Source organism: Mesoplodon densirostris, chromosome 13 (assembly GCF_025265405.1).
Source record: "Mesoplodon densirostris isolate mMesDen1 chromosome 13, mMesDen1 primary haplotype, whole genome shotgun sequence".
NCBI classification, from domain to species: Eukaryota; Metazoa; Chordata; class Mammalia; order Artiodactyla; family Ziphiidae; genus Mesoplodon; species Mesoplodon densirostris.
The window spans coordinates 1,050,078-1,072,318 of NC_082673.1; the positions used below are offsets into that span (position 1 = coordinate 1,050,078).

At 47.1% G+C, this 22,241-nt stretch overlaps 1 protein-coding gene across 4 annotated transcripts in view; it reads right to left on the minus strand.

Annotated features, from left to right (window-relative positions):
• Positions 1–5,530: 5,530 nt before the first annotated feature.
• The window catches only part of PRKDC (protein kinase, DNA-activated, catalytic subunit), a 164,354-nt gene continuing 147,643 nt past the window's right edge, over positions 5,531–22,241 (minus strand). For all 4 annotated transcript variants that reach the window (XM_060116122.1, XM_060116123.1, XM_060116121.1 and 1 more), the window contains 13 exons: positions 20,552–20,763; positions 19,520–19,607; positions 19,289–19,432; positions 15,923–16,127; positions 14,736–14,803; positions 13,999–14,219; positions 13,660–13,752; positions 11,580–11,669; positions 11,325–11,396; positions 11,043–11,244; positions 10,418–10,606; positions 9,687–9,826; positions 5,531–8,043 (listed from right to left, as the gene is read on the minus strand). In XM_060116122.1, the coding sequence (XP_059972105.1) occupies positions 7,839–8,043; positions 9,687–9,826; positions 10,418–10,606; positions 11,043–11,244; positions 11,325–11,396; positions 11,580–11,669; positions 13,660–13,752; positions 13,999–14,219; positions 14,736–14,803; positions 15,923–16,127; positions 19,289–19,432; positions 19,520–19,607; positions 20,552–20,763 (1,929 nt within the window). In that variant the 3' untranslated portion in view covers positions 5,531–7,838. The remainder of the gene's footprint in view (positions 8,044–9,686; positions 9,827–10,417; positions 10,607–11,042; positions 11,245–11,324; positions 11,397–11,579; positions 11,670–13,659; positions 13,753–13,998; positions 14,220–14,735; positions 14,804–15,922; positions 16,128–19,288; positions 19,433–19,519; positions 19,608–20,551; positions 20,764–22,241) is intronic.

Below are 22,241 nucleotides of genomic sequence, written 5' to 3' on the forward strand. Positions count from 1 at the left end.
TACATTTAAGGTAATCATCGATATGTGTGTTCTCACTGCCATTTTGCTAATTGTTTTGGATTTGTTTGTGTAGGGTCTTTTTTCCCTTTCTTCTTTCGTTCTCTCTTGTCATTTGATGACTAGCTTTACTGTTATGTTTGGTTCCCTTTTTCTTTTTTGGGTACGTATCTATTATAGATTTTTGGTTTGCAGTTACCATGAGGTTTTGTATAGCAGTCTGTATATATGTATACATGATTGTTTTAAGTTGCTGATGTCTTAATTTCAAATGCATTTTGAAAACCCTGCATTTGTACTCTCCTCCCCTCACCATTACTGTTTTTGCTTGCATATTTTATGTCTCATTGTTTTGTGTATCCCTTAACTGCTTATTGTGGATATAGACAGTCTTACTACTTTTTTCTTTTAACCTCCCTACTAGCTTGGTGTGTGGAGATTTCCTACCTTCACTGTATGTTTGCCTTTACTGGTGAGCTTTTTCATTTCATAATTTTCTTGTTTCTAGTTGGGGCCTTTTCCTTTTCACCCAGAGAAGTTCTTTCAACATTTGTTGTAAAGCTGGTTTGATGGTACGGAACCCTTTTGGCTTTTGATTTCTCCATCAAATCTGAATGAGGGCCTTCCTGGATAGATTATTCTTGGTTGTAGTTTTTCCCCTTTCGTCGCTTTAAATATATCATGCCCCTCCCTTTTGGCCAGTAGAGTTTCTGCTGAAAAATGGGCTGACAGCCTTATGGGAATTCCCTTGTATGTTATTTCTTATTCTCTTGTTATTTTTAATATTCTCTTTATCTCTTTGTCGCTTTATTTACAGTGTGTCTTGGTGTCTTACTCTTTGGGTTCATCCTGTGTGGCAGTCTCTGTGCTTCCTGGACTTGGGTGACTTGTTCCTTTCCCAGGTTGGGGTGTTTTCAGCTATTACGTCTTAAACGTATGTTCTCAGGCCCTTTCTCTTATTTCCTTCTGGGGCCTCTATAATGCAAGTATTAGTGTTTGATGTTGTCCCAGAGGTTTCTCAAACTGTCATTTCTTTTCATACTTTTTTTTTTTTTTCTGTTCAGTGGCAGTGATTTCCACTACTCTGTCTTCCAGCTCCCTGATTTGTTCTTCTGTACTATTGATTTCTTCCAGTGTATTTTTCGTTTCAGTTATCGTATTCTCCATCTGTTTGGTTACTCTTTATGTTTTCTAACTCTTTGCTCAAAACTTCTAATTTCTCACTCTGTGCATTCTTTTCCCAAATTCCTTGATCTTTAGGATTCTTACTCTGAACCCTTTCTTGGGTAGATTGCCTGTCTCCACATCACTTAGTTGTTCTTCTGGGGTTTTTTATCTTGTTCCTTCATCTGGAACATATTCCTCTGCTACCTCCTTTTGTCTAAGTTGCCATTTGTATTTTTATGTTCGTGGTAGGTTACTTACATTTCTCAACCTTGGAGAAGTGGCCCTCTGTAGGAGACATCTTGTGCGTCCCAGCAGTGCACTGTCCGCCCATTACCTGTATGTTCTAAGGGTTCCCCCTGAGAGGGCTGCATGGGTCCTTCTGTTATGGTGGGCTGTGTGGGTGATCTGGTGGGCTTGGTTGGCCCCTGGCCTGGTTGGTTGCCAGGACCTGCCTTGTGTGGATGCTGCTGGCGGCCGTTTAGCAGGGCCTGGTCACGAGGCAGCTGGGGCTACAGAACCCTAAGGGGCCCTGAGGCTAGTGCTGGCTCCGTGACGGGTACAGTCAGAGTCACAGAGTTGGGCCTGCCCACCGGAAACGGGCAGCGTTCACCCAGTGGTGGGTGAACTCAGGTCCTGGAGTTCGTGCTGGACTATTGGGGGGGTGGGGGTGGGGGCTCCTGGTTCCTCACACAGTCAAGTATGCAGTGCAGGGTACGCATTGGCCTGTTGGTGGACAGGGCTGGGGCCAGCTGGTCTCAGAGTGTGGTCTGGCCTGCTGTGGGCAGGCTGGGTCTGCAGGATGGAGGTTTTCTTTTGTCTGCCCCGTGGTGGGTAAGGCTGGCCAAGAGGCTGGTGCAGGCTTCCTGGAGAGAAGGCCTAGTGCCTGCCTGCTGGTGGTGGAGCTGGGTCTTGGCCCTCTGGTGGGCAGGGCCATGGTTAGGCATGGCTGTGGACTCAGGAAGTCTTCAGGCAACCTGTCTGATGGGTGGGGCTATGTGCCCACCCAGTTAGTTGTTTGGCCTGAGGTGTCCCAGCACTGGAGCCTACAGGCTGTTGGGGCCAGGTCTTGGTGCTATTGAGCCAAGACAGCAACCAGCAGCAGCAATTCACATGGCAGACTGTTCCCAAATGTCTCCCACCAGTGTCTGTGTCCCCATGGTGAGCCACATCCACCCCCCGCCTCTCCAAGACCAGCAGTTTGGTCTGACCCAGGGTCCTATCCAATTACTGCTTTTGCCCTGGTTCCTGGTATGTGTGAGATTTCATGTGTGCCTTTAAGAATGAAGTCTCTGTTTTCCCCAGTTCTGTGGGGCTCCCCAAATTAAGCCCCTCTGGTCTTCAAAGCCAAATGCTCTGGGGCTTGTCTTCCTAGTGCAGGACCCCCCAGGCTGGGGAGCCTGATGTAGGGCTCAGAACTCTCACTCCTGTGGGAGAACCTCTGTAATATAATTATTCTCTAGTTTGTGGGTCACCCACCCAGGTGTGTGGGATTTGATTATATTCGTGAGTCCGTACCTCCTAACCATCTATCTCATTGTGGTTCCTTCTTTGTCTTTAGTTGTAGAAGATCTTTTTTGGTAGCTTCCATTCTTTTTCATCATTGGTGGTTCTGCAGATAGTTGTGATTCTGGAGTGCTCCTGAGAGGAGGTGAGCTCAGGGTCTTTGTACTCGGCCATCTCGGCCACTCCCTCTACTGTAGTTTTTTGGTTTGTAGTTTCCGTGGTGTTCATACGTGATGACCCCTAACTATACTTATTTTAAACAGGTAGTCCTTTTAAAGTTCATATGCATTCTAAAACATCTACATTTTTTACAACCTTCCCCCACTTTGTTTTTGTTTTTTTTAAGATTTTTTATTTATTATATTTTTATTTTTGGCTGTGTCAGGTCTTAGTTGTGGCATGTGGGATCTTCATTGAGGCATGTGGTGTCTTTTGTGTGGCACACGGGCTCTTTGTTGTGGTGCATGGGCTTCTACTTGTAGCATGCAGGTTTTCTCTCTCTAGTCGTGGCATGCCGGCTGCAGGGTGCATTGGCTCCGTAGTTGTGATGTGCGGGCTCCAGAGCACATGGGTTCTGTAGTTTGTGGCATGTGGGCTCCAGTTGAGGCATGCGAGCTCAGTAGTTGTGGCATGCGGGCTTAGTTGCACAGTGGCACGTGGGATCTTAATTCCCTGACCAGGGATCAAACCCGCATCTCCTGCATTGTAAGCGGATTCTTTACCACTGGACCACCAGGGAAGTCCCAACACTTTGTGTTTTTGATGCCATATTTAACATCTTTTTATCTCTTTACTGATTATTGTAGTTATACTTGATTTTACAAGTTTTTGTCTTTTAATCTTTGTACTAGCTTATTTAAGTGATTGATCCTCAGCCTGTAATATATATTTGCCTTCATTAGTGGGATTTTTCCTTTCCTATAGATACGTACTCTTGTTATAGCCTTTTCTTTCCCACTTAGAGAAGACCCTTTAACATTTCTTTTAGTGTTGCTTAGTATTGGTGTACTTTTTTAGTTTCTGCTTCTCTGGGAGGTGCCTTATCTCTCCTTCTGTTCTAAATGATAATGTTGCTGGGTAGAGTGTCCTAGGTTGAAGGTTTTTCCCTTTCAGCACTTTAAATATATCATGCCATTCCCTTCTGGCCCAAGTTTCTACAGAAAAATCAGCTGATAGCCTTATGGTGGTTCCCTTGTATATGCCTCTTTTTTTCTTGCTGCCTTTAGATCTCTCTCTTTAATTAATTCCATTTCAATTATGATATGTCTTGGCATCAATCTATTTGTGTTCATCTTATTTGACATGCACTGTGCTTCCCATAACTGATTATGTTTCATTTCTCAGGCTTGTGAAGTTTTCAGCCATAATTTTATTAAGTGCATTTTTTACCCCTTTCTCTCGCGGACTTCAGGGGTGTGACCTGTATAATGTAAATGTTGGAAACACTTGATGTTATCCTAAAGTCCCTTTCAGCTTTTTCTTTTTGTTGTTCTGATTGGGTTATTTCCATCTTCCAGCTCACTTATGCATTCTTCTGTATCACCTAATCTGCTGTTTATCCCTTGTTTTTCCTTATTAATTTCTCATTTTTTAAAATAATTTTCTAGTTCCTTGTTAAAATTCTGTGTTCATCTCTTCTTTTTCCTAATTCAGTTAGCATTCTCTTTTTTTATTGGTTACCTGTTTTATACACACATCAGTGTATATATGTCCATCCCAATCTCCGGGTTTATCCCACCACCACACACACCCTGCTTTCCGCCCTTGGTGTCCATACGTTCTCTACGTCTGTGTCTCTATTTCTGCCCTGCAAACCGGTTCATCTACACCATTTTTCTAGATTCCACATACATGCGTTCATATACAGTATTTGTTTTGCTTTTTCTGACTTCACTCTGTATGACAGTCTCTAGGTCCATCCACATCTCTACAAATGACCCAATTTCGTTCCTTTTTAGGGCTGAGTAATATTCCATTGTATACATGTACCACATCTTCCTAATCCATTTGCCGTCAATGGGCAGTTAGGTTGCTTCCATGACCCGACTATTGTAAATACTGCTGCAGTGAATATTGGGGTGCATGTGTCTTTGTGAATTATGGTTTTCTCTGGGTATATGCCCAGTAGTGGGATTGCTGCATCATATGGTAGTTCTATTTTTTTTTTAAGGAACCCTCCATACTGTTCTCCATAGTGGCTGTATCAATTTACATTCCCACCAACAGTGCAAGAGGGTTCCCTTTTCTCACACCCTCTCCAGCATTTGTTGTTTGTAGATTTTCTGATGATGCCCATTCTAACTGGTATGAGGTGATACCTCACTGTAGTTTAGATTTGCATTTCTCTAATAATTAGTGGTGTTGAGCAGCTTTTCATGTGCGTCTTGGCCATCTGTATGTCTTCTTTGGAGAAAGCTGCCTCTTGGCCATATGTATGTCTTCTTTGGAGAAAACTCTATTTAGGTCTTCTGCCCATTTTTGGATTGTGGATTTTTTTTTTTTAATATTGAGCTTCATGAGCTGTGTATATATTTTGGAGGTTAATGCTTTGTCCGTTGATTCATCTGCAGATATTTTCTCCCGTTCGTAGGGCTGTCTTTTTCTCTTCAACATATAGTATCGGGCTTCCCTGGTGGCGCAGTGGTTAAGAATCCACCTACCGATGCAGGGGACGCGGGTTCGAGCCCTGGCCTGGAAAGATCCCACATGCCACGGAGCAACTAAGCCTGTGCGCCACAACTACTGAGCCTGCGCTCTAGAGCCCACGAGCCACAGCTACTGAGCCCATGCGCCTAGAGCCCAGGCTCGCCACAACCAGAGAAAAGCCTGTGTGCAGCAACGAAGACCCAACGCAGCCATAGTATCAATTGTTGTAATATACAACTTTAATAGACAAAGGAGAAAAAACACAGGTTCATCTCAACTGATGCAAAAAAAGTATTTGACAAAATTCAACACCGTTTCACGATAAAAACACACAGCAGACTATGACTAGAAGGGAACTTCCTCAGCACGACAAAGGACATTGCTGAAAACCCACAGATGACATCATACTCACTGGTGAAAGATGAAAACGTTCCCCTGAGATCAGAAACAACACAAGGATGCCCACTTTCACCACTGCTATTCAACAATGTACGGGATGTTCTAGCCAGAGCAATCAGGCAAGAAAAAAGAAAAGATAATTCAAATTGGAAAAGCAGAAGTAAAACTATCTCTATCACAAACATGATCCTTATACGAAAAGTCCCAAAGATAACACAAAATAAGTACTAGAGCCAATAAATTAATCCAGCAAAGTTTCAAGAGAAAAGATCACCACACAAAGGCAGTTGTGTTCCTCTACGCCAGCAATGACAATCCAAAAAGGAAATTGGGAAACTATGTAAATACATAACATCTACAAATATACAGCAGCATCCAAAAGAATACCTAAGAATAAATTTAAACAAGGAAACTGAAAAGTAGAAACATCAAAAACTAGTAAAAATTACAAAAAAACACTGCTGGAAGAAATTAAAGACAAAAGGAAAGACACTGTGTTCATGGACTGGAAGCCTTAATATTGTTAAATAGCAAAACTACCTAAAGCCATCTACAGATTCAGTGCAATCCCTATCAAAATTCCAATGGTCTTGCTTTTTTGAAAAGCCAGTCCTTAAATTCAATTTCATGATGTTCAAAGAGAGTAAGTACACCCCCCCATAGCTGTGTTGTCACTTTAATGTACAGAAAATATTCCAAAGTTCAAAAATACCCATCTTAGCAGAAGTTACTGGTCATTAGTTAATAAACAGCACTTCAAAAATTCTTGCAAGTTGATGAAATAATTTTTATTTTAGAAAGTGTTTAAAGTTTACATCTTTACTCTTTCCCCACGATTTTATTTTGTTGATTGGAAGCTGTGTGTAGGCATCCCGTCCTAAGGGAACTTAGAATGTTTTTTTTTCTTTTAAATGTTTCAGCTACGCTGCGCAGCATGCTGGATGTCTCAGTTCCCCGACCAGGGATCAAACCCACGCCCCCTGCGTTGGAAGCACGGAGTCTTAACCATTGGACCACTGGGGAAGTCCCCATAAACGTTTTTTATTAATGCCATAATGCATTCAACCTGTATCTATCAGAATAAGTTTGTCAAGTAATCAAATGAAATAATTATAAGATGAAATGTTTGCTTGTGAAACTGCATAAAAGCTATACACTACTTCGGGAAAAAAACTTTAAATGTTCCTTAGTCTTTAGATTTACTATTTCCCAAAATCATACAAGAGTTTCTAACTAGAAATGCTTGAAGAAACAGTAACAAAAAGCTCAAAGCCAACCTGAAATCGGCTCCAGGTGGGGATGACCGGGGTGGGGACAGAGGTTCTTTGAGTGGAGAGTAAGCTGTTTCTGTAACTTGATCTGGCTGCACTAGGATGCATGTTTTATCTCCAAATAAGGATTCATTTCAAACAGGGATTTCTTTTATTTTCCTAGAACCTGAATGCTTAGTGCTATCCCTACTTTCAGACTTGGAATTTCTGAAGCTTTCCTGAGTCTGGGATGCAAAGCTCTTTCATCCACCTTCCCGTTGTGATCAGAGTAGCAAAAGTGAGTGCTAAGACCAAGGTTTTTCCCTCTCCTAAATACTTTCTCTTCTAGAGAGCAGTTCTATCATACAATGTCAAAACTAGAAGAGGAAAATGAAAGGGAAAAACCTACAAAAATATCCTAAAATGTCAAATACAATCATTTCTAAATATAATAAGCCATAATCATAGCCTGACCTGTTCTTATTCCTGTGCTGCTAATATGACTCTCACAAAGTCTCCGGGACGAAGTCTTCCAGGTGTGATTTCCACGGCGCCGTGAGGCACGATAGCAAAATGCTCACATGCACGATGAACTACGACAGCTCTTGGTCCACTCACAGCACTCGCCATCTGCTACGGTCTTGATTCCGTGTTTGCACGAGTCTGCACTTCTACAACCATTTTAACCCTGTGACCTAATCTTTGATTATGGCCTAGTCATTCACCCATGCCAGCATTCACTTCTTCAACACGACCTTGATTAAACCCACGATACAACTCTAGTGCTTCAGGACGATGAGCCCACTGATCGCTTGGATCAAAGTTTAGGACACTCTCTCCACACGCGTGCCCCTTCTCTGCTGACTCCCCGGGACCTCACATCCAGGGCTCCCACCCTTCCCAAGTTCTGCCGAGGATGTTGGGGTCTGTTGCCTGGTCAATCAAGCACTTCACCTGGGCCTCTTCTGAAAGTCCACTGCCTGGCTCCTGGGCACGAACGTTGTGATCTCTGCTTCCTTGTGCTACAGCAACGTAATGCTCAAAGGCAAGCGCCTTCTCATGGCCCAGAAGTAACTCATCACTGGAAAAAAGATTAAACAAACATGAAGACACAAAACCACGCATTATTTTTCCTGTCCACACCAGACGTTCCCTCTCACCACGCACAGTACTTTGTTGCTCATAACCTTAAAGCCAAGAGATTCAATATGCAGGAAAACAGAACATGATGGATGCTGGGAACGCCTGCCTTCACGTGTTTGTTTGGACTCACTTTTACTTCACTTGGGTTAGTACCCAGAATGGAACGCAGGGTCCTATGGTACCCCACGTTTAACTGAGGAACTGCCACACCTCCCCACAGTGGCTGCACCATTTTACCTTCCCAGCAGAAACATCCGAGGGCTCCGACTTCTCCAGCCCTCACCAACAACTTGCTATATTCCGTTTTTTGATTCCAACAATTCTAGTGGGTGTGAAGTGGAATCCTACTTGCATTTATCTGGTGACTAATGATGGTCAGGATCTTTCCATGTGCTTATTGGCCATTTGTGTATCTTCTTTAGAGCAATGTCTGTTCAGGTACTATGGTCATCTTTTAATTGGGTGGTCTTTTATTATTCAGCGGTAAGAGTTTTTTATGTATTCTATACACAAGTCCCTTAGCAGCTGTATGACTTTCAAATGTTTTCTCCCATTCTGTGGGCTGTATTTTTACTTTCCTGATGGTAAGCACGGAAGTTTTCAATTTTGATGAATTTGTTTTTTCCTTTTCTTGTTTGTGCTTTTACCGTTATACTTAAGAGTGCCAAACTGTCACTGCCAAATCCCAGGTCCTAAAGATTTACCCCTGTGTTTCTTCCTAAGTATTTTACAGTTTTAGCTCTTACAGTTGGGTCTTTGATCCACTTTGAATTAACTTTGTATGTGGTGGGAGGTGGGGGTTCCACCTTCATTCCTTTGCCATTTGTTGGAAAGACCACCGAATGGTCTTGGCACCTTTGTCAAAAAACAACTGACCACAGACAGCCTTTTACTGTTAATTAATGGGAAAGTCCAACTTTTTTTCCTTCTTGTGAATCATTTCTACAAATTCCTGTTTGTTTTAGACCTCAACCAGAAAAATGTGAAAGCTAAGTTAAAGGTAACCCGATTTAGGGGGCTTCCCTGGTGGCGCAGTGGTTGAGAGTCCGCCTGCCGATGCAGGGGACACGGGTTCGTGCCCCAGTCCGGCAAGATCCCACATGCCGCGGAGAGGCTGGGCCCGTGCGCCAGGGCCGCTGAGCCTGCGCGTCCGGAGCCTGTGCTCCGCAATGGAAGAGGCCAAAACAGTGAGAGGCCCAAGTACCGCAAAAAAAAAAACGAACAAAAAAGGTAACCCGATTTGCACACTTGTTAATGAGCCACCACTGTGCTCTCTGCACCTTGGGGCTATGCTGCCAGGGTCCCATTTGTCCTGAAAAAGGACAAGAGTAAGTTTAAAACCTAAATCTCCTTGGGCAGGTAAAGATATTCATGCATCAGTCTAGGAATGCGGTGCAGGGACCCCAGGCAGACTGGGAAGGGCTCCAGAGTTAGGACCTTACAGGGCGGTGGAGAGGCCGTGGCCCTCCATCCGTCAGTGCCGACACCACAGGCCGAGGATAAACATATGGTGTTCAGTGATTCTTCCGGAAACGTCTGCGTGTTGGTGTGTGTTTGTTTCTTCCACAAATAACATCTTACCAGGTAATAACTGCTGGATTGGCACCTGCTAACTTTCTCTTAGCGTGATGTATCTTCTGCCGGGGATACCAGTTTTTTTCAGTTACATTTATTTCTTGAATCCATGATCCTCCTTTTCTTAGCATTTTCTGTTCAAAATTCTGAAGGAAAGGAACATGATTTTTTTTCTCTGCTTAACAGCATACATGATCACATTCACACAGATTCAACAAGTAACGATCTTAAAATAAGCAGAATCTCTAACTGGGGTGGGTGCCGCATCTTTTTATGCAGACTCTCATGGCAGCACAAAAAACAGTGACTACGACCGTAGGGTCTGACCCTTAGGCTTCAAGTATCCCTCCCTGTGGAGGGTGCCGTTGCTATGCTCCCTTTTGGGGGGCAGTATTGTGAAGAACCCTTGAGGTTTAAGAAAGCACTCTCCGTCTTTATGATCAAGGAAGACCCTGTGTGGAACAGATTTTAAACTAAAACTTGTCTCAGAGAAACCAAACCCACCATCACCAAAGGGTTAAAAATACTCTCAAGTCAGTTTCCTCCAAATAAAAGGAATGTCCCATCTGATTTTCAAGCCAAGCCAAATGATCCCAAGTGTTCATTCTGAGAAAGTGCTGTACAAAACAGTAAGTATTTTAGTAATAAACGCAACATGACACATTCCCACCAGGTAACAGGAGGTGCGGGTCAATCACAGGCTGTAACAAAGGCACGAAGTGCAGAGACTACCGCACCTTCCAGTCAAAGGACGGCTCCTTCACAAACACGTCCATGGCCGTGGTGAGCAGGTCTGGGCGCGAGCGGAAAGCCCTGAGGGCACACACCATGGTGCTGCCCACGAGCCCCGTTTCTTTCAGCGGTAACATCAGCGTGATAAACTGGCGAGTCAGACGGAAAGGCATCAGCTCAGGGACCGGCAGAAACTACAGGGAAAAGGACGTGTGAGCAGCAGTGGACACGAGGGAGGGCCCTTCCACGGCTGTCACTTATGCGTGGGGAGCACGCCAGCTACTGCCACACGGATGTGAAGTCACTGTGCCCAGGAGCAACGACACGGAGACGGAGACTCGGAGCTTGATGTCAGGGAGGGTGTGCTTCACACATCCACACAGGATGTTCTCATGACGGGGCTTCATAGAACCTCCTGCCTTTTTACAGGAGCACGTTTCTCTCAGCTCCGATGGTCTCACTGATCTGTCAGCACACCTTCCACAACCTGTCTGCACAGGCTGAAACACAGCTGAGATTTTCCCTTTGTGCAAGAATGACAACTTCAACGACCACACAAACCAACTGTTTCCAGAGTGGTCGCAAAGCCCAAGGGCAACTCCAGCCCAGAGCAGAGAAGGGCACACTCACCTGGGTGGCTGATCCGAAAGCATGTCCGAAGTCGATCCCGATCACGCCGCCCGTCTCCAGGCTCACCAAGAAGTTGTTCAGATGCCTGTCTCCGATGCCCAAGATCCAGTGGCTGATGCACAGGAGTGCGTGGGAGCTGGCAAAGTGGTTGCGGAGAGCCAGGAAGGCCTCGGGGCCGGTGCTCATCTTCAGGAAGGCCCGCCTGCAGGGGGACAGTCGTGTGGCCTCTGCCCTCTGACCCCGCCCCCCAGCCCCCGCGAGCAAGGTCGGGAAGACTCTTACTTTAAGAGATGGGCCGGCACTTTACTTTCTCGTTTTCTAAACGATGCGACTGTTTCAGTGCGGCTGGCTCCCCTAGGATTTAATAATAGGAAATGTCCGATGAGAACTTCCCGTGACTTGAAATTTAAAACTCTTTGTTATGCTGAAGCTCGAGTATCAGATAACTAGATTTTGAGGATCTGAGGCAACCCTTGCTAAGAAACAGAAGTGAATACGCAACCGTGAGAAGAATGAACTGGTCGGTGCAACACATACTTGAACATGAGCGCGTAGGCCCCAGGGTCACACCTTCCCGACATCCTCCTCAGCCAGTCTCTATACTCAGACGCTGGTGCCCGGGGGTCACTAACAAGTAGGGAAAGAGATCAGCATTAGGAAGATGTCCAGGGTTGCTGATTTCAGAGGCAAACGTCACCAGGAATTCACTGAAAAGTAGTGAAGAGTCAGGGAAAATAAACATGACTTTAATCATATTTCATATCAGCAGTGAACTCCTGCTACTCTGGGTCTAGGATTTCCACACACCATTATCCATTCTTAACCACTCCTCAAGAACCATGGCTATCTCCTGTGCAAAAGTTCAGGTGTAGACCCACCAGATACAATAAATGTCCCACTTCACACACAGGAACAAGATGAGCTGATGACGCAGGCATATGGTCCCACACGCCTGACCCTGGGCGGGACCCCTCGCAGCAGGACAGCACCACGTGCAACTTGTTTCAAGCAGGTAAGTCACTAAAGAACCAAAATGACCACAAGCTACTTGTTGAAGACAGCCTGTCTGCTTCTGTCATTAAACACTGCTGCGCTTTTTTTTTTTTTAAACCCTTTCCAGTATGCAGACGCAGACAAAATCCACAATAAGTGCCAAAAAGTATCTTCTTAAATGACGATGGGTTTGAATTGAATTTGAAAAGCTTGTTTTCAATAATGCTTCACAGGCAAAAGGCAGTGTGGGGACAGGTGGAAACACTGTGTTACTTGTATGTTTAGCCACTTTTGCGTTTGCATCAAAAGTTTTAACAAGTTTTCCTTAAAAAAAAAAATAATCATCATCACTAAAGACAGAACAACTTCACAACATGTTACTTAGTAGTTAAATCCCTCAAGGTGAATCTTTTCTGAGTTGCTACGAAGTTAATTTCACAAAGAGACCACTCCATTTCCATCTAAATTCTCTCCTAGTTTCAACCGGATAAAAGTCTTTAGGTTGGAAAACTGCAACATGTAAATTAAGAAAAAAACAGCAATGATCTTAGGGATGGGGGCTGGAAGTGCCTTGTTTTAAAAAGGTAGTGGGAAGTAATGTATACAAGTCCATATGTGAAAAGCACTTTATACTCCTTGGACACCTGTGTTTACCGGATGCCTTTCACTCTCTCCCATCTTACAAGCGGGAGGTGGGGTCGGGGGCCGTGGGAACCGGGAAGGTCACTTGTGCGAGTGGTTCGGGCCCCCTGTGCGTCAGCACAAGCACAAGCGAGAGGGAGGACTCCTGGCCCCAGGGTGCCGTTCCTGCAGGGGCAGCAACTACTGCCCAGGAATACGAGCGTGACCGAGGAGAACACGCCCCCGCGCAGGCGCTCTCAGCAAGGGGCAGGAGTCCAGGGAGGAGGAGTGGGCCCTGAGGCCACTGACACCGTCTCCTCGCCCGCCCGCCCAACGCTGGTCCCCCAGACGTGCCGACCCCTGCTTCAACACGGCTGTAAGCCATGCTGTCCTTAGTTTTCTTTACAGAAACAAGGAACAAATGTTTTTAACAACTTCCTGATTGAAAAATAACATGCTCATGGTAGGAAACCTGGAAAATAAAAAAGGATAAAAACAGAAAGCACCTGTACCATGACCTGGACCTACTCGCCCACCTGCGCCCCCTACACGCCGGGGTGGCCTCACCTCTCCAGCCTCAGCTGCCCCGTCTGTACAAAGGTGACGACAACACTCACCTTGTTGGGTTTTGTAAGAAATAAAGGACTTCATGCATGTTAAGAACTGAGAACAGTGCCACAGGAAACGTATAATTAAATGTTAGCTGCTAACCTTACTGTTTTATTTTCTTCAAAGAGTCTTTCCTTCCCCAAAGTTAATCCTTTTTTAAAAAATTGTGATAAAATATATGCAACTACTGTTTAGAACCCTGGACTCCATTTCCTTTGTTCACCCATCGAGAGGCAGATTAAAGTGCAGGCCAGGTTGCGGCCAAGGGTGCCAATGAAAGGGCCTGAAAATTCAGGTCCCTGGAGGCGGGGTGGAGGAGCCCCGCCGGGGGAGGTGACCTGTGGGCTGGGGCGGCCGGGCAGGGCCGGGGCAGGGCCCTGGGACTCCAGGTCACCTGGTGTAGGCCGCCTTCTCCTCCCGTGACATGCTGCTCAGAAGGAGTTCCTTCAAGGTGCAGGTGCTTTCGATCCATTCAATTAGCCCCAACCTGAAAGGCGAGAGCAGTCATGAACGCCCCTGCCCTCGCCCCTCCAGAACACAGTTCTTCCCTCACTTTCTCCACGAGGATGAACGTCACAGGCTGAGCACCGTCTGTGCTGTTGGCCTCTGTGCCGTGACACCTAGAACCTGAACCGTCACGGGACCCCTCCCTTCCCCTTCCCGACAAAACCAAGCAGGCGCTTCCGGTCCTGTGACCGCCGCACCCCCATCGCCCGCAGGGGGCTCCGCGTACCTGGAGGTCATGGGCACCACGCGGTAGGTCGTCACCTGCAGGCCCCTCTGGCCACAGGCGGCGTCGCGGGCGAGCACCCCGTTCATGACCTGGAGCAGCTGGTGGACGCGCTGGTCCTGCCGTAGGTCCTCCCCGCCCTTCACCAGGAAGGGGTACTCCCGCTCGTCGTGCCCGCGGACCACGATGCGTGTCGGTCTCCTGAGTGAGGCCATCACTTTCACCTTTAAAGGTCAAACAAAACAGCATTTTCAGGAGCAGGTGAGAGACCGAAGTGGGCCCGGGTCTCATCACCAGAGGGGAGACGAGGCCTGGGGCACGCCCTCCGGGGACACAGGAGGGCAACAGAGCAAAGGACAAGCGAGGGCACCGAGTCTCCTGGTCCCTGTTCCCGCCCGGCTGCAGTGCCAAGAGGTGCCAGGTTCCCAGTGACAAGTGAAGTGCTTATAAACATGCGTCCTCAGGAACAAGCCACACACGACATGTCCACTTGCTACAGGCACTTAAGACTCATACGTTTGTAACACACACACACACACACACACACGGAGTTTATTCTTCGAGTTTACTAGGTCCTTAAACATGACTGATGTTGAAAGACTGGAAACATTACATTAAGGTCAGTAAATTCCCATCAGAAAACTTGTAACACAACCCTCAGAGAACCCCGTGCGCTTGAGACCGACATGGGGAGTGAGCTGCCTCTCCTGGAACCTGAGGAGCTGACGCCCAGCACCTACCCGCTCATCGAAGCCGGCGATGCGGGCGTGGTACTCGGGCACCGGCTTCCCTCTGCCGTCGTACTGACCTGGGACAAACCACAGAAGCCTGACTCAGAGGCTGCACCCTGCACTTAAAACACACCCACTGGTCTAACAGGAGGGGAGTTTTAACTCGAAGTTTTCATTGGACGTATTTTTTTAAATGCTGCAGTTTCTCAGTTTGACAGGCTAGTGGACGCCGGTTCCCATTCGGGTGGAGCAGACAAAGGCAAACAGGGACGGCAGCGCCCCAGGCGAGCACCCGTGCTGTTTCCAGCGGAGTCAAGCTGCACGTGAGGAGGCTCCGTTTTCGGTGGTTTTCTTGAAACTCATGGTATGTGATGCACAGCTGTTAATAATAACAAAGGAAAGTGTTTCTCCAAATCCCTTTCTCCCACTGGAATAAGGACCTAAGTGACCACAGTGAAGCACCTGGTCTGGCAAATTCCACGGTGAAGACAGGGCGGCTCCTCAGTGCCGCTCTAGCGTCCCTCCTGCCGGCACGTCATGTGCCATCATCTCGCCGCTTTAGGTGGGACCAGCGCACACCCCACAAAGCAGTGTGCAGGCACACCGCGTTCTACTGCACTTCTCAGATGCTGCAGTTCTTACAAATGGAAGGTTTGTAGCAACCGAGTTGTCAGGAGACGGTTAGCATTTTTTAGCAATAAAGTGTTTTTTGATTCAGGTACGTACATTGCTTTTTAGACACGATGCTACTGCACGTTAACAGACTCCAGTATACTGTAAATATAACTGTTATGTGCACTGGGAAACCACCTGCTTGAATTTGTTTTGCTGCGGTGGTCTGGAACTGAACCCGCAGCATCCCTGAGGTTGCCTGTATTTTATTTCTGAAGAAAAGTTATTCAGGGGCAATGCGCAGGTAGGTTCAGAGGACATTCATTACCAGCCACCGTTATTAGTATGTGGACATCTGAGCACTTGTCTTAACCAGGATTATGACTAGACATTTAGTAAGCATACTATTCATAGTAATTATAGATTTTCCTAATGATGAAAAATATGTGGAATTTAAAATTCTTTTTAAAAAAAGAAAACTGTCAAGATCCCGATTTCACCATCTTAGAATCAAAAGTTCCCGCTCCGGCACGATTCTCCTCAAAGCACGCTTCTGCCTCCCCCCGCCCCCGAGGTGAACTCACCAGGAACCTCTAGCTCATCCCTGAGGAATTCCGCCCTGAAGTTGCTCATCCAGGGCGAGCATTCCTTCAGGTTCCCTGGTGCCTTCGAGCCCCTGCTCATCCTCCGGAGCAGCGAGCTGGTGATGCTGCAGAAGTCCTGGAGCTTCATGCCAGGGAGCTTAGAGCCTCCTCTCCCAAAGTGTTTATCAAATTCTTTCCCAAAAGCCTGAAATTAATGATAATTTACCTTAAATATTAATGTGTAGTTGAACTTCTGAAAAAGTTCTAGGCTGACGAATCTTTATAATAAACAGGTGCTCAAGTTGTACTGTTTTTTTCTGTGCTTTTAATTGATAGTTTCACTCTCCTTGAATGTTTCAACACTCTTAAAGCACAGTAGCCTGCCTTTTGTTTTTGTCTATGTGCGCCTTTGAGAAGATGGAAAGGATGAGAGTCAGCGGTGACTTCTGGGCATAAATTCTTAATAAGGGCTTTAAACACTTGGGAAAATCCTTTAACCTCTGTGTCCGTTGTACAGCTGCTGATCTGCACCATCATGACAACGGGAGTAATTAGGAACAAAGTACAAAATAAAGGACATAATTCAATGGAAATGAACAGCCCAGGGACTGCCCTGTTGGCACGGTCGTTAAGAATCCGCCTGCCAATGCAGGGGACACAGGTTCGAGCCCTGGTCCGGGAAGATCCCACACGCCGCGGAGCATCTAAGCCCGTGAGCCACAACTACTGAGCCTGCGCTCTAGAGCCAGTGCTCCACAACGAGAGAAGCCACTGCAATGAGAAGCCCGTGCACCACAACGAAGAGTAGCCCCCTCTCGCCACAACTCGAGAAAGCCCGCACGCAGCAACGAAGACCCAAACACAGCCAAAAATAAACAAACAAATAAATTTTTAAAAAATGAACAGCCCGAAGTTCTTCCTCAGAGCAAAGAGAAAAACATAAGAAAAAAACACTCTCCGTTAGTGAGGGCCTTTCAAGCCATTATTTTGGATCAAGAACCAGTATAAATAGCATTTGGGTAAGTTGTATTTTTAGAAGCGATTATTATTAGAAGTTCCCTATCTTGGAATATATCAAATCATTCTTTGTATTAGTTTCTACTCAAATATTTGTTTAAATTATAATCCTGATATCAAAATTAAAAAAACAAACAACAAAACTCCAGAGTACTACTAACGGTGACCTAATAGTTGTCAAGATTCACCTGATCATCTTTAATTAGAAATGTTTTCCCATATGTAGAACTAACCCCACATCATGAGCCTGGTATAAATGAAATATAAGCTCTGTTTTAGACAATCCACTACAGGAAAGTTAACATATATAAAACACAGTTCTTCCTTGGTCTATAAATGGACTGAAAGTATAGAAACAATCTGCAACCCTTAGAATGCAGGGAAAGATCAATCCGCATTTCCCAGCATAACCAGCACTAACACTGATCCAAATAGCATGATGCCCCTAAGGGCCCCCTAGAGTGAAACCTGAGGCAGTTCTGTTTTAGTGGATTCATATTTTAATTAACCGACGCAAATTATGTGCTGGTTTGGTACGAAGTAGAAAGTTCCGGATGGACTGTCTCACGTACTAGGACGCAAGCTCCGGACAAACCACGGCTGCAGCTGTGGGGAGGTTTCTGCGGGGCTCAGCCCTGCTGGGCGGTGGGCTGAGCTTGGCCGGGACAAAGCCCGCCAGGCTGCGGTTTCCAGGGCAGGGCCAGCGGGCAGGCCCCCACACCCGCCTCCGCAGAAAGCTCACGGCAACCACTCTGCTGCCCTCTCGGTCGGCCCTGGGCCGGCCATGCGCTTGGCAGAATCGACGTGGCTCGGAACAAGGCCTGGCGAGCCCCAGACCCTGTGGCCGATGTCACACGTCAACCCTGCTGAGGCCGCCATCCCTGCTGCCCGCCCACTGCCCGCCGGGGCTGCTCCTGCGCTGTGACGGCAGAGGCTGGTGCGGCCCCAGCTGGGGACAGGGCAGACGCAAGCGCCTTCCCACCGACGGTTCCCGCTGTGGCCGCGGGCCCGCCACCCTTCAGTACCTTCTCGGGACATGGGTTTCCCGCCGGGGACCTGCAGTCACTGGGCAGCAGTGCTGTGAGGCCGACCTGATAGGACATGGGGTCGAACACACGTCATAAAATGCAGTACGTGCCGAGGTTTAGGGTTTTGTTGTCACTTGAGACACAGCCCGGGACACACTGGGCAGCAGGTAGTCCGGTCTGTTCCCACATTCAGACCGTTAAGGGAAGCTCCCCGAAGCAGGGACGACTCCCCCAGCCCTCCCTCTGGAGGGCAGAACCGTCCCCCGCCCGCGCATCCCGACAGCGACGCGGCGGCGGGCTCCGCGGGCAGAGGTGAGCGGAGTCAGCCCTGCCCCCGAGTCACAGGAGCGTCGCTCAGCGGATGAGGGACACACAGGCTGTGGAGCAACCCCCAGCGCCCAGAGGAGAGGCACTGACAGGCTGCAGCACGCGTGCCGCCGAGTGAAGAAGCCGGGCCCCGCGGGACTTGTCCACGCGGAAGGTCGGGCAGGTGAGCCCCCGGGGGCCGGCGGGGCGGGGCTGCTCTGGGGAGCAGCGGGAAAACAGCGAACCCTCGGGCACCGCACACCGTGACTGCGTGGGCGGCAGGGTGTGTGACCTACATCTCACTGAAGCACTCGGTACACCCGCAAGGGACAAAGACGCTCCTGTGCACCAGAGACGTGCGACTGGTGAGCACCCGGGCTCCTACACACTCGAAAGCTTCTTGAGGTTTCGTGAAAAATTGTCAAAACGAACTCAGCGTGACAAACGCAGGAGAGGTGCACACAGGTGCTTTAGGCAGCGGGGGGTGGGGGGGGAGGGGCCAGGCGGGGGCAGGCGGGGAGCGCGGCGGGCGTTCTCTCCCCTCCAAGTCTGGAGCAACTTTGAAACTAGAGCTCACGCTGACGCCACAGTTCTGTGCACACAGCACCTGTCAGGCGGCCCCGTGGACTCTCGGAGCCTCGGACAGAGCTAAGTGCTCACAAAATGGTTACAACCTGCGGCAGATACACACGTTTTCCTGGTCCGATACCCAAATCACTCTGAGAATTAAAAGCATTAAACTACACATAACCTTCACATCTAAGAATCTGGCCATGAAGAACAGAATGTAATAGAAACCCTGAGGTTTCATCTGTGCTCCACTTGCCACTGTCTGACCTAAAAATACGCCGTCAATATCTAACAGAAAGACACAGATCTAAGGAAAGTTTACAAATTCAACAGACATTTTAAAACCAGAAGTATTAACAAACCCAGCAAATAGAAGCCCTCATCTGCACAACGACTCTGTGATCACCAAGCGGCTGCCGCCCCCCCACCCCCCGCCGCCCCGTACCTCGATAAACCTCCTTCGAAAACTCCCGAGACCCGGAGCCTGTGGGTCTCCCAAGGCTGCATACATTCTCTCATACATCCTCTCAATGTTCTTCTTATTTACAGGGTTCTTTTCTAGTTCAACCTTGACGTCTTCCGTCCAGTCCTATGCAGAAAAAAAGACACGTCAAGCTGGACTGCAGGCAGGTTGCATCGAGCCCGTGTCTTACGTGCGAGAAGCCGTTAACGCTACCTTAAAGAGCATCTCAGGGCTGGAGAGCTGCTCCAGGGCGTTAATGAAGTCCTGAACCACTCCTTCTCGATCTAACTTAGCTTTAATCCTACAAAAAATTACCAGGTTTAGGTGCTCAAACATCTTCCAAAGATCAAGGCCTATAGTTTTTATGTATATATAATTATATTTAGATATAAAACAATACATGACCAACTACATAGTCTAGGGAAGGAGCAATTTAAAAATTATCTCCAAAATGGATGAAGCACAAAGTGTGTCCTGTATCAAGAGATGAGGTGAAAGCAAATCCTCGACATTTTGGCGCACACGATCTAAAGTTAAAAAGGCCTGCTTCTCAACAAACTTTCAACATTTCTCTTTCCTTTCTTTCTTTCTAAGGAAGCGATCACGCTGCAGCTGCCTCTGCTGAGACACAGGAGGGCACCACAGGGTGGGTGGGTTGCACAGCTGGCCCATCGACGAGCCGGGACGAGGGCTGTGCCCCCCAGCCTTGTCCCTCGGAAGCAAAACGCTCTGAATAATGAGGCAAATCAGCTCTTGACAGAGAAGGGCAACTACAATGCCGTGCATTTACCAAGTATCCTTTCTAAAGTAAAACACTGCTGCCGGCTCTGGCAACTGTCCTCACTCTCAAATCAACTGAAGAAGTGAAAAGGACGACACCTGGGCAGTTTACTGACTTAATGAAGACGGGGGCGCTTCCCGGAGGTTTTAAATGACAGAACAATTTCAAGAACGGATTCCAAAAAGCATCTCATCTAGTCCCTCTCAACCAACAGATTACTAATGGTTAGCATAACCGTCTCATGAATAACATTTTAAGATGAACTGTGTTTACAAAAGGAAATAAATTTTACAGCAAATAACACACCAGGGCAGATGCACCCAACAAACAGACATCTAGGCCTCCTGCCCTCCATGGCAGCTCTAATTCATCTGAGGACACACATAAGTGTCCCTGTGTCTGCTTTGACCACAGACGTTTTGATAACCTTTCAGTGTTGGTGGACCTAATTTTTCTTGTGTCACCTGGCCACAAAGTCCTTGTTCTTATGGCCAGCAGAAGTGTCTCTGAAGGAATAGCTTTCACTGCTTATTGTGAACGGGTACACGACGGCCTGCGGGTAGTGGTCGGCGATGTCCGCCACAGTGCGCTGGACGGCGACCCCCTCCTCCTTGTCCAGCAAGGCCACCATGTGGCTGATCCAGCCGATGAACTGCCAGCAAGGAATGGAAGAAATCTGAAACAGAGAGCCAGGATTTAGTAACGAGTGAGACATGCAACGTTCTTCCCTTACAGAAGTACTGTGTGTCCAATATCAAAGTACAGCTGTATTTGCTACCGTCAGTATAAAAACAGACAGACGTGTAGACAGAAAGTCTTCTCAGCCCTCTCGGTTCCGACCCACTGGGAACCATCGATACTTCCGGGCCTTTTCAGGGCGTGTGCACGTGGACCCTTTCTTCAGAAGAATGGAATCAGAGACTTGCTGTTGCTGGTTTTTCTTAGATCTACCTCATTCCTTTTAACAGCTGTACCACATTCCGCTTCATTTCACAAGTGCTCTATGATGAACTTTTAGGGTATCTGCAATTTTTGCTATCCAGATACTCCTACAACGCACAACCCTGTATGTTTATCTCTTTGTACTTGTGCTATATACCCACAGGAGAAATTCCTAAATGAGTTCCTAAATTCCTTCTTACTTTTAATGTGAACCTTAACAACTGTAAAAAACATTGCTAAATTTCCCTCCAAGAAGATTTTTCAAATTTCCACTTCTAAAAGTATAGTAGATTGAGCACTTCCCAAAATCCTTTTCGACACTGGACGCGATTCATTTTTAAAATCTATTGTCAATCTGACAATCTTTAAAATCTACTTTCAATCTGGGAAGTGAACGATCCCTAAGTTTACTTTGCATGTCTCATCATTAGTGAGACTGAGCAGTCAGCGTTTCCCTGCATTACGTGCTTTAACGGCACATGCGTCGCCCCTAGCTACGAGTCTGTCTGTTGCGGACAGTGGAGACGCCTGCTCTCCGTCTCCAGTATGTGTTGCAAATATTTTTCTCCCGGTTTTTTTTTTTTTTTTTTTGCAGTACGTGGGCCTCTCACTGCTGTGGCCTCTTCCGTTGCTGAGCACAGGCTCCGGACGCGCAGGCTCAGCGGCCATGGCTCACGGGCCCACCCGCTCTGCGGCATGTGGGATCTTCCCAGACCGGGGCACGAACCCGTGTCCCCTGCATCGGCAGGCAGACTCTCAACCGCTGCGCCACCAGGGAAGCCCTTTCTTAACTTTGTATATGGCATTTTTTTAATGATAGAAGCGTCAAATTATTTTCCTCTATAGCTCCTGGTTTTTGTCTCTTAACTTCAAGACCATTTTCAAATTTTGCTCAGGTTTTCCTCTAATGCTTTTCCAGGTGTTTATTGCAAGATAAACTCTGCTGCGCTTGGAATGCTGGTATAAAGTCAGGAAGGACAGGAGGCTTGGGGGCCCTCAGTGCAAGGCCAGCTGCCCATCTCAAGGGTCATGACAACATCGACCCACCACTCCGTTCGTTTCCACACAAACTCAAAATGCTATTTTTATTAGAAACAAGTATGATTTGGGGGAAAAAAAGAACCATAACTTACTGAAATATTTCTTTACTTGTCTTTGAGGAAAATGCATGTGTACTGCATTTCATACCGAATTTACTTTAATCTCCTGCGT